Source organism: Oncorhynchus nerka, linkage group LG4 (genome assembly GCF_034236695.1).
Source record: "Oncorhynchus nerka isolate Pitt River linkage group LG4, Oner_Uvic_2.0, whole genome shotgun sequence".
NCBI classification, from domain to species: domain Eukaryota; kingdom Metazoa; phylum Chordata; class Actinopteri; order Salmoniformes; family Salmonidae; genus Oncorhynchus; species Oncorhynchus nerka.
In genome coordinates, this window is record NC_088399.1 from 72,149,807 (window position 1) to 72,162,394 (window position 12,588).

Below are 12,588 nucleotides of genomic sequence, written 5' to 3' on the forward strand. Positions count from 1 at the left end.
GAGTTTGAGGTCCCGAGCTGCATCCAGTACAGAGCTTGCCTGGTGATGTTGGAGGGTGGCTTTAAGAGGGTGTGGCCAATCCATCCATCTCCATCTCCTTTGGATCTCCTCCTCCACAGAACGTGACTGGTACGCTCCCAACCACCACACCCACAACAATCACCACACCACTACCAACCACCACACCCACACCAACCACCACCCACTACCAACCACCACCACACCACTACCAACCACCACACCAACCACCACCCACCAACCATCACACCCACACCAACCACTACCAACCACCACCACACCACTACCAACCACCACCCACCCACCAACCACCACCCACCACACCCACACCAACCACCACCCACCACCAACCACTACCAACCACCACACCCACACCAACCACCACACCACCACCACACCCACACCAACCACCACACCCACACCACTACCAACCACCACACCACCACCACACCAACCACCACACCAACCACCACACCCACACCAACCACCACACCCACCACCACCAACCACCACACCCACACCAACCACCACCAATTTATTTGTCTTTTAATTTTAATATTAAAACACATTACAAAGTCATTATGGAAATAACTTTTCAAGCCTTGAGTAAACAGAGGTTAACTATAGAACAGGTCATTACATATATATTAGTTGGCTTCAAATATCCTGCATGTATGTTCACATTCATTGACCAAAATAATTGAATGGATGTATTAATTTCTGTCTCAACACTGCACTTCTGTGTCTGACAGCAATCAGGATCATGGAACTTTGCATGTTATTATGGGTAAAGAAAACAAAGTAAGAACTTTCGTTTTTTGTTCTAGGCTGGGCAGCGGTTTGGGTAAAACTTTCTGACGGTTGTTATGAATGATACTGCAAGCTTTACATTTTAGTCTTTTAGCAGACGCTCTTATGCAAAGCAACTTACAGGAGCAATTATGGTTAAGTGCCTTGCTCAAGGGCACATCGGCATATGTTTCACCTAGTTGGCTCAGGGATTTGAACCAGCGTCCATTCTGTTACTGTCCGAACGCCTTCAACAGCTAGGCTACCTGCCGCCTCAAACACTGATTTCTCACATAAATGCAAATATTAATTCAGGTTACAGACCATGTAACTATGCCTAGGACCCCTAGACAAAACGAGTGCAACAATATCCGTAGGCTAGTGAATTGTTATGAATGTTTTCATAAAGGTGTTATGAATGCCGTATGTATACCCCCTACCTAAAGTGTTAACAGCATTTTGTTCAGCTTGACATTGGAGTCCCTGTGATTCTACTTTGACTTACATAAATAACCATCTTAGTCATACTTTAACTTTAGGTCCATTTATATCTATTAAACTTGTGAGGAAAAATAACCACACACTAAAAATCATAAACAGAGAAAGAAAATGCAATGGAGAGAAATGTGTTGTTCTCTATGGAACTTGCATATACAGTACCAGTTAAAGGTTTGGACACACCTACTCATTCAAGGGTTTTTCTTAATTTTTTACAACTATTTTCTACATTGGAAACTAATAGTGAAGACATCAAAACTATGAAATAACACATATGGAATCATGTAATAACCAAAAAAGTGTTTAACAATTCTTCAAAGTAGCCATCCTTTGCCTTGATGACAGCTTTGCACACTCTTGGCATTCTCTCAACCAGCTTCATGAGGTAGTCACCTGGAATGCATTTCAATTAACAGATGTGCCTTGTTAAAAGTTAATTGTAGAATTTCTTTCCTTCTTAATGTGTCTGAGCCAATCAGTCGTATTGTTACAAAGTAGGGGTGGTATACAGAAGATAGCCTTATTTGGTAAAATACCAAGTCCATATTATGGCAAGACCCAGAGTTACCTCTGCAGCAGAGGATAGGTTCAAATAACAGACACATCTCAACATCAACTGTTCAGAGGAGACTGTGTGAATCAGCCCTTCATGGTTGAATTGCTGCAAAGAAACCACTACTAAATAATAAGAAGAGACTTGCTTGGGCCAAGAAACACAAACAATTGACATTACACCAGTGGAAATCTGTCCTTTGGTCTGATGAGTCCAGATTTTAGATTTTTAGTTCCAATCGACGTGTCTTTGTGAGAAGCACAGTAGGTCAACAGATCATCTCTGCATGTGTGGTTCCCACTATGAAGCATGGAGGAGGTGTGATGGTGCTTTGCTGGTGACACTGTCAGTGATTTATTTAGAATTCAAGCACACTTAACCAGCATGGCTACCACATCATTCTGCAGCGGTACGCCATCCCATCTGGTTTAAGCTTAGTGGGACTATCATTTGCTTTTTAACAGGACAATGACCCAACACACCTCCAGGCTGTGTAAGGACTATTTGATCAAGAATGAGAGTGATGGAGTGCTGCATCAGATGACCTGGCCTCCACAATCACCCGACCTCAACCCAATTGAGATGGTTTGGGATGAGTTGGACCGCAGAGTGAAGGAAAAGCAGTCAACAAGTGCTCAGCATGTGCTCAGCATATGTGGAAACTCCTTGGAAAAGCATTCCAGGTGAAGCTGGTTGAGAGTATGTCAAGAGTGTGTAAAGCTGTCATCAAGGCAGAGGGTGGCTACTTGGAAGAATCTCAAATATATTTTGATTTGTTTAATACTTTTTTGGTTACTACATGATTCCATGTGTTATTTCATAGTTTTGATGTATTCACTATTATTCTACAATGTAGAAAATAGTAAAAATAAAGAAAAACCTTTGAATGAGTAGGTGTGTCCAAATTTTTGACTGATACTGTACATCTACTGCATTTATCGCCATACAGACAATCATGTGAAAAATTATGCAAATCTTGAAAAGAAAAGGCGTCCAGTGAAGAATACAATGTGTCGATTCACAGAACTGACAACAGTGAGCTCAACATATTATCTTTGTTTTGTTTTACAAAAACTGCAGAAAAGACTTAATCCCAAAAGCTGCACAGAGGAGGAGTGGTATGCTTTCTATTTAATGAAAGAAATATAGAGCAGACTTTATTGTCTTATAACTGTTGCTGTCATCCCACAGTAGACCTCTAGCCCCACACACACACACCCAAAAGGGTAACACACGTGTTACAAAACAAACAACATAAGATACCTGCCTGTGTTGTCGTTTTGATAAAAATGACCGAAACAACAATGAAAATAATGGACACCCTGGCCTAGCTGCTAAGGACCACAGCTTCTCTAAGAAGGAAAGGTCTTTGGCATCTCTCTGTGTAAATAGCATAATCCAAACACTTACTCACACCACAAGTCTGCCTGCATGCTCTTTTATGTTCTGTCAATGAGTCCACCCTCTGTTTGTGCTGTTTTTCCAGCTCTTATGATCATTGTCACAGAGAGTTGGCAAGACAGCACAAACATATATGGAACCAGGATAGTCCATCCCTACTGTCTCACATGGCAACATGGAGAGGAGAGGGTATTGTCTCTGTCTGCAGAGCAGAGCTGGGTCATTTGACCTGGTCCTCTTCCCGAGTCTCCTCCTCGATCACCATTATCCTTAGGCATGAGATCTGCCCGTTAGCATCCAGCTCTACCCCTTCTACCTGGCTCTGCTGCCCAGCTTCGAGAACCTCCCCCTGAACCACCATTCCCTCCCCTCCCTTCCCCTCCTCCGAGACAATGGTCACATCCATCCCACCATGGACGACCATGGCGGAACCCTCCTCCCCAACCTCAGTCTTTCCTTCTTGGGCCAGCTGTAGCTCCATTACCGCCCCCATGGTCTGGTCAACCGGGGCAGGGTCAATCTCGGTCACTGTCGTTTGTGCCTGGCTCTTGTCCTCTACTCCCTCCACCAATCCCTCCTGTATCATCCCTTCCTGGTAGAGTACCATTGGCCCACTCTCCACAACTTGGCCCATGGGCTGCTCAACCATCATCTCCCCACTGACGGTCACCCCTCCCTGGGTGAGTTGGACCAGCTCCAAGGGACTCATCATGGTTCCTCCCAGCTGACTTGGGTCCTGGAGGGTGGTGCCCACCAGCGTCAGCCCTTGGGATGGTTGGAGGGTCACGGTCTCAGTCTTGCCGTCGGCCCCAACCATGGTGGTGATGTATTGGGTGAAGGTCTGGGTGCCAGCGGGTAGGGTGTGGAGGGTCACCGTGTTGTTCTGTTGACCCAGCGTGGCCATAGGGAGGCCTGACAGGCCAGACAGGGAGAAGGGCTGGCCCATGGAAGAGAATGAAATGGGGGAAAGTACAGTGAACTGCTGGGGCTGCAGGGTGGCTGTCTGGGGCTGGGAGAGGGAAGAGGTGAGGAGGGTGGTGGAGGCTGGCCGTTGCAAGCGAGGTCGTTTGGCCTTGGGCTTGGTGGGTTTGCCTCCTGGGGTGTGACTGATGTTGTTGTCGGGCTGGGGGTGGCAGAGCTGAGCTCTGAAGTGCTGCTGTCGTCTCTGTTCCTCCAGCTGCAGCTCCAGGTCTGTGGAGATCAGAGGTCAGAAATGACTCAGATTGAGCTCTACAGTAATCAACCGTACCAATTAGCAAGTTTGAGGCCAGATCCAATACAGGTCCATCTTTACTATTTAATGTAGACTTGGCTTTTTTGTTTCCTGACCATTGACATTAAATAATATGACTAAAATGGAAATGATCCAAAACATCATAGGAATATTTATATACATATCTCAATCTCCCTTCCTCTGCCTGAAGTTACTGAATTGAACATTACTCACTGGTCAGTGTGCTAATGACCTGCTCCTCTCCAGGGTCAGTCTGTTCTCTCCTTACATTCAGGATGTGTTTGACTGAGTCCAGCAGGCCAAACACCTGGGCCAGGTTACTCAACACTGCCACCTCTACCAGACAGGAATCTGAGATCCATCAGTGGGCAACCAATCACATGGTCAGTAACAACACATCCATCAACCAATCACAGGGTCGCTTACAACACATCCATCCACCACCCCCCTCACTCCCTCATATCGTCTGTAACAACACATCATCAGTCAATCAATTAATTAATCAAAACAAATAAGTGTAAACTTTATTCACTTACTAAAGTAAGACAATTCAACAAGACTTAAAATGTGTCCCCTATTTTGGGGGATGCCCCACAAAAGACCCATAATGTAGACTTTACTTTATTTAATCCCCAGACTTGATCAACAGAAACCAACATTGCACCTGTGTGACACCATGCATATACCCTTAGAATGTACCCTATTCCCTGTGTCTTAGGTGCCAGTACCCACCCGCGTCCTGCAGGGCAGCCTGCTCGCTGCGTAGCTGCACTCCTCTCAGCATCTCCAACAGCTCTGTCCTGATGTTGTCTACCACCTCCCCCATCAGGCCCACGTCAGCTATGCCTTTCCAGAAGTTCAATGTCTCTTCTGGGGGAACAAAGGACACAGCAGAGTTCAAAGTAGTTTATATGCCATTTGAGTAACAAGGTAGAGAGAGATGAGAAAGACCTTAAGTCAATTACATGTCACATACTTGTGATGTGGTTGGTTTAGCTTGACCAGCATATAGGGTGGGCAGAGTTTGCACTTTGGGGATTATTCCATTGGTTCCATTTTACCGGTCGAGCTAATCCAATGGCACCCAATAGCAAGTATCTGACATAATGTATTTGACCCAGGTACGAACCTTAGATTGATACAAGACTAATGACCAGAAAACTACATTGAACAAAAATATAAATGCAACATGTAAAGTATTGGTCCCATGTTTCATGAGCTGAAATAAAAGATCCCAGAAATGTTCCATATGCAAAAATTTCTCTCAGGTTTTGAGCACAAATTTGTTTACATACCTGTTACTGAGCATTTCTCCTTTGCCAAGATAATCCATCCAGCTAACAGGTGTGGCATATCAAGAAGCTGATTAAACAGCATAATCATTACACAGGTGCCCCTTGTGCTGGGGACAATAAATGCTGACAGCAGGAATGTCCACCAGAGCTATTGCATGTTTATTTCTCTACCATAAGCCACCTCCAACATCGTTTTAGAGAATTTGGCAGTACGGCCAAACGGCTTCAAAGCGCAGACCCCTGGTGTGTGCGAGGAGTTTGCTATTGTCAACGTCGTGAAGTGCCCCATGGTGGCGGTGGAGTTATGTTATGGGCAGGCATAAGTTACAAACAAACACAATTGTATTTTATCAATGGCAATATGAATACATAAAAATATTGTGAGTTTTTTTAAAGGTATATGTGACCAACAGATGCATATCGGTGTTCTCAGTCATGTGAAATCCATATATTTTTTTATAGATATTTTTTATTTATTTAACCTTTACTTAACTAGGCAAGTCAGTTAAAAATCTCTGAAGCTGGAGACTCATATCTCCCTCACTAACTTTAAGCAGCAGCTGTCAGAGCAGCTCACAGATCACTGAACCTGTACATGGTAAGCCCATCTATCTACCTACCTTATCCCCCATACAGTATTCATTTATTTATCTTGCTCCTTTGCACCCCAGTATCTCTACTTGCACATTCATTTTCTGCACATCTACCATTCCAGTGTTTAATTGCTATATTGTAATTACTTCGCCACTATGGCCTATTTATTGCCTTAACTCCCTTATCTTACCTCATTTGCACTCACTGTATATAGACTTTTTGTTTTCTTTTGTTCTACTGTATTATTGACTATGTTTTGTTTATTCCATGTGTAACTCTGTGTTGTTGTATGTGTCGAATTGCTATGCTTTATCTTGGCCAGGTCACAGTTGCAAATGAGAACTTGTTCTCAACTAGCCTACCTGGTTAAATAAAGGTGAAATAAATAAAAAAATAAACATTTTAAAAGAACAAATTCTTATTTTACAATGACGGTCTACTCCGGCCAAACTCTCCCCTAACCCGGACGACACTGGGTGCGATTGTGCGCCGGCCTATGGGACTCCCGATCACGGCCGGTTGTGATACAGCCCGGGATCAAACCGGTCTGTAGTGACGCCTGTAGCACTGAGATGCAGTGCCTTAGACCGCTGCACCACTCGGGCACCAGATTAGGGCCGAATTTATTTATTTAAACTGACTGATTTTCTCATATGAACTGTAACTCAGTAAAATCAATGAAATTGTTGCATGTCGCATTTATATTTTTGTTCAATATATTTGACAGAGTTGTGAGTGTAACTACTGTAAATAGTCACTAGTGGGAGCTGTTTGGGTGAAGAACACACCTGATATCTCACTGGTTTCCTTCTTCTCTGTCTCCATGGCTACAGCCCCTGAACTCCACTCCATTGTTCCAGTCAGAACATCTGACCTCTCCTCTGTTGTCATGGCAACCTGGCCACCATTACCTATCACCACCTGGGCTACATGTCCAACAGGGGAGAGACATGGTCAGCTACACTACTTACAATATTCAATACACAAAATAAAACAGATGTTTCTGGTCCTGGATGCTTATTTGCTGATACTGTATTCCAAACTTGTGTATATATCCCAATGAAAATGTCAAGTTAATGGACATGTGTACGATATCACCAATTAAAAAATAAGTTAAAATGGGAGAAAATAGGATTAAAAGGTCCCTTACAGAAAATAACTGCCTGATAAATTGTTTTGCTACAGACAACCTGAGATCTTTACAGCCCTCAGTGAGGGGTGTGTCTGGTCTCACCTTGTGAGGAGGTGGGCGTGGTGAGTCCGCTGCCGTCAGGGGGGAAGCGTGTGTTGTTGATCAGCAGGTCAAACTTGGTGCTACGACATGTGTTGGTGCACAGAGTGCTGTGTTCATAAAAGTCTAGCTGACCCGAGTCCATCATCTTCCTGAAGGAGAGAGATTATTAGATAAAGGACAAGAGTGAAGAAAGACAGAGGGAAGAGAAGGGACACATCGTCTACATCAATCACCTCGGGTTGATTTTCCCCTCAGACCTGGGATCCTAACTGGCAACCCTCCAGTTTCTGGTCCACCTCTCTAACTTCAAACTACCTCTAGATTATGTCTGTCTATCAAATGATCTCAGATCTCTGCACAAGTGCTTTGGGGCTAGAGGGCAGGGGTTAATTTGGGACTGGTCAACTCTACTCTTCACCTGAGCATGACCCCTCCCATCCGGATAGCTCTTTTCCAGTCCTTCAGTGTAGCCTTCCCAGACATGTGGACAAACTGCTTGGGACTGATCAGTTGGTCTTCATACTGTATGGGGCAGATGTTATTGTGAGAGTTTAGAAAGGAACCATACCTGTTCACTGGGATTACAATCATATACCTACACCACCTTATTAGAAAGGAGACAGCAAAGAAACAACTGGCCAATGAGAAACATTCAACCGATGTCTAAGGCATTGTTAAAGCAAACAACTGGTCCTATATGGCTCAGTTGGTAGAGCATGGTGTTAGCAATGCCATGGTTGTGAGTTTGATTCCTGGGGTCACTCAGAAGTAAAATGTATGCACACAAGACTAAGTGGCTTTGGATGAAAATGTCTGCTAAATTGCATATATTAAATGGTATGTGACAATCTCTTCTGCTGACATTGTACAAACAGGATTATAAGTATATCAATAGCTGGCAGGCTGAGCTGTTCCTTCTCTGCATACCAACATTTGAAAAACTTGATGATTTCTGTAGAAAATACAATGACCATGACTAACCTTGACACATTTGACGTTTATTCCAGGACAGACAAACCTCTTGACCAGCAGCACTGCTTTACACTCTCCACATGTGATGGGATAACCCAGCTCTACCTCCTCCCCATCAACTGTGGCTTCTTCTGAAGGAACATTTTTTATGATATACTTTGTTTGTTTATTTATGAGTGTGTTTATTTATATATGTTTATTTATTTTAGTATATGTCAATTACCTGGGTGTGCCTCCACAGCTGTGTCTGTCTCTCCTGACTCATCCATACTGCAAGGGAAAGTGAAACAACAAATGAAAATGTTGGCAAAAAACAAAGCAGGGTCTGACTATGTTAGCTCACTAACCTAAAGCCTGGGCAATTAGATTGGGAAGCCATCATGTGAGCATGGTTCACCGAACCAACTGTTACACTAGTCTTGTCCCCTTTTCCCCTATCAGGTCCAAGTAAACATCAGTGTGTACCTACCCTGCTGTGATTGGTTGTAGCTGGAGGATGACCTGTGTGTTGCTGTCCTCATCATCACCATTCTCTTCATCAGTAGCCTTCACCACCACTAGGTCCCCCATAGAGACCGTTGTCACCTCGGTTTGTGCCATCCTCCCAGAGTAGCCTACTGAATGCCCAGGTGAGTATAGGGAAGAAGAGCACAATGGTTACAAATACAGTAGATTATAATAATAGAGAGAAGAGAGGAGGGGAGAGACTACAGGAGGACAGACTCGACAAGGCAGAATCTGGATAAGATGCCCTTAGGGCTGACCGTGCCCATAAACAGATTCAATTGCCTCAAAGTTCCAGCCAATGACTATGGCTTTTCAGCATTTTAAACTCCAAAGTGTTACTCAGTTATTCTGTCATATTTAGAAAAGGGGGCACATCATGGTTACTAACTTGCCGTGCATAACTTTTAACTAATAGCTAGCTATTGTTACACCGGATCTCCTAACTGAAACTAGTGTACTGCACTGCCCATACCAACAGAAACGTTGCGTTAGCTAGCTACTAGTTAAGCTTTATGCACGGCAAGTTTTCACTATTTTTCTACTAACAACGTTTCTATGGGTATGGGCAGTGTGGTGCATTAGTTAGTCATAAGATCAGGTCTAACATTGATAGCTAGCTGCTAATGCACCATTTGCCCGAATAGCCTACACCAGTGAGGTATATATGAACGGCTAACGCCCTTGCAATGACAATGTACTATCTTGCTAGCAAGATGGCTAGGCTAACTAAAGTAATAGACTTTGGGCAGAGGTTTTGAGCTTAAGCAACCGAAGGCTGAGCTGTTACTAGCCACCTTGGATATTTACATAGTGACGGCGGTTACGTGACGCTTTTTTCTGAACAAGCGTGCGCCCGTTCGTTCAACTATTTCCTTTTCTCCGCTCCCTCAAAATTACGTCCCTGTGCGGCAGCACGTACACGAAAACAACAACGCGACGACGGCGTTGCCCCGCCATTCTGAGCGAGCCCGGGGTGTTGCCCCTTTACAAATACCAAACTCTACGTGGAGATAGACATTGCCTAGCATATAAATCAGTTCGCCCTTATAATCCGAATAAACCTAAAATTACAAAACCATCGTTCTGATTTTCCTTACCGTTTTTACGAAGTCGAATACATCCCTACAAGCTGCTGGGCATGCGCACTTCGAGCAGTTACACTTCCTGAGATATAGCGCGGCTCGCCAGTCATGCATGCTGCTTCCCCCAAAATAGGTCAAACATAAAACACAAGCCTGTTGACAATCAGTCACTGTAAAAAAAATGTTTTGACAGCAATCATCACTTATTTCACAGACGTTCGGGTTACGACCTGCTTTAGCAATTGAATATGTAATTTTGTGGTCCAGTGGCACAGACCTGTCTGTTTGTACAGGCGTCGCACAACAATTAATCAATACTTTATTTGTACAATAAATTGGGGCGCAAAGATTCACGTTCATTCGCAACCCCAGAAGTTAAAAATTATGCTTCCGAAATCTCTTGATATAGATTCCGCAGGAATAGTGGTGAATCCCTACCTTCCCTGTGCTAAACATAGCAGAAGCCCTTTTTACGTTAAAATACACAGTTCTACAATCTGCTCTCTGAACACAGGGACTTCAGTCAGGGTAGAGAATATAATTACCTTTATTTTACGAAACATGTTCTGTTTGTGATTTTCAGTTGGGTTAAATATGTAAATAATATTTTAGATGACAAAACAAGAGATAGCATTGAATCAAACAGAATTAATTTCATTTATCTGTAATTTTTCCTGACGCAAAGCATCGTGGGATAGATAGGCTGAATTTACAATTTTATTCCAAATCGACACTACCACCTACCCTCTGCGTCCCATTCCGCCTGAAGTGTGTACTTGTTCACGACTCCCCCGCAAATGTACAAATATTGGATCGGTGTACTGGCGTTTCCATCCATATACCATTAATTTATTTCAAATCCATGAAGGGAACAAATGCACACTTCAGAAAAAATGTGAGATTGTTGGGACACACCTCTAGGGGTCAATCATTCCGGAATGGGAAACTTTGATTGGGGTCCACAAAAAATAGGATCTCATCAATTGATTTAATTGTGCTATTATTGGTCCCTTTCCCATCTCTGATCTAGACCAATCTAGACTCGGTACCAGGCCCAAAATCCATGCTCAGTAGGCTCACAAAATACCTTTACTGTCACTTTAATAAAATAATTAACTTTAAAAAGATATGATCATATAAATGAATCAAGTCTTTCTTTAATTTAACATAACATTTATTTTATCTTTCATCACCTATCAAATAATCACACATTTTGGCAGCTTACAAAACCATATGATACAGCTCAGCTAAACTAAATGTACATTAGAAATTGCACAGAGAGATTTGCACTGTCATTTTAATGAATTTGCACCTTTAGCTTGTGTGTATCTGCATTTCCTCACTCCAGATGTTTCATTGAGAACCACGGTTGTTTCTACCATAAGTCTATATATGGTTTCTAAAGGTGAGCTTGGACAGCAGTGGAGGGTGCAAGTGAAAGCAATATCAGTGAACAGCTTCATTTCCACAAGTGATATTAATCTGTTATTGTTGATATTGATTAGTTATACCAATTAACACTTTTGATTTTCAACAGAGGCATATGAAAATTAAAACACACCATCACTATTATTACCATACACAGATTTATGTTTATTAGTTGAAGTTTAGTATTTTATTTGCACTGTGATTCAGCTAAGTGGGTCAGGTATGCAGTTCTGTTGTTACCAAAAGAGGACGCCACAACCCTGGCATGGAGCTGGTCAATCATAATATGGCACCATGGACATAATGTTGTTTATTGACTGAATACCCCTTTAACAGTAGAGTACCTTGCCCAGAACATTTAGAATAGAAAATAAATAACATTTATTCCATCAAGCTGTGAACTGTGATCAGACTTAGTCAGAGGCAAAATAGAGGCATCAACTGCACTGCTGTGATGCTATGTCTAGTTCTAAGCTTGCCAAAAAACAGAATTTGCAAGAAAAATGCATTAGTGATTTGTCATATGTTGTTGTACTATCATGGACCTAAATAGATTGTTTTGTCGATTGATATTTGAGTTACAGTATTATGATATAACTATCATCACAATGAAAATTGCCACTTATTACTTATAATCAACACTTTCTAAAATATCAATTATTAAAATCTCAAATCTAAACTTTTCTAGTTCGACTGGCAATGTGTCAAGATCCAAGAACCAAGCTCAATCTCTTCTTTCAAGTCCTTGAGCCTGATTAGGCTGTTGAATATAGCTGGTGCTCCATCTCAGTGACATGGGCATTTCTCCAGATACACCTTTTTCATAGACCGTCATCGGCATCATCATCACCACAGCTTGCTATTTCCTGTTTTCTTCATATCTCATGTAACAATAGAATAAGAATCCGTATTAAATTCAGTGATCAGGAATATGTTGCATTCACTGACAAGCAGCTGTATTACAGCACAAATTATCATTATTA

The 12,588-nt window shown here is 42.6% G+C and overlaps 1 protein-coding gene and 1 non-coding gene across 5 annotated transcripts; both read right to left on the reverse strand.

The window, feature by feature from the left end:
• Nucleotides 1–547: 547 nt before the first annotated feature.
• Nucleotides 548–10,320, reverse strand: LOC115128546 (glucocorticoid modulatory element-binding protein 1-like). 4 transcript variants are annotated; one of them, XM_029658463.2, is made up of 10 exons: nt 10,193–10,320; nt 9,058–9,202; nt 8,812–8,858; nt 8,598–8,719; nt 8,035–8,138; nt 7,617–7,765; nt 7,171–7,308; nt 5,226–5,363; nt 4,707–4,844; nt 548–4,450 (listed from the first exon to the last, which is right to left on the reverse strand). In XM_029658463.2, the coding sequence occupies exons 2-10, from the start codon at nt 9,186–9,188 to the stop codon at nt 3,480–3,482; spliced, it is 1,938 nt and encodes a 645-aa protein (XP_029514323.2). In that variant the 5' UTR covers nt 9,189–9,202; nt 10,193–10,320; the 3' UTR covers nt 548–3,479. The 4 variants fall into 4 exon arrangements, with proteins under 4 accessions (XP_029514323.2, XP_029514322.2, XP_064873870.1 ...); XM_029658462.2 differs by having other exon boundaries at nt 9,058–9,205; nt 10,193–10,319; XM_065017798.1 differs by lacking the exon at nt 10,193–10,320 and adding an exon at nt 9,903–10,146 and having other exon boundaries at nt 9,058–9,205.
• A 193-nt stretch (nt 10,321–10,513) lies between these two features.
• LOC115129100 (U11 spliceosomal RNA) lies at nt 10,514–10,649 on the reverse strand. The gene has a single exon (XR_003863622.2). It is a non-coding gene; the product is annotated as a U11 spliceosomal RNA (small nuclear RNA).
• Nucleotides 10,650–12,588: the final 1,939 nt, after the last annotated feature.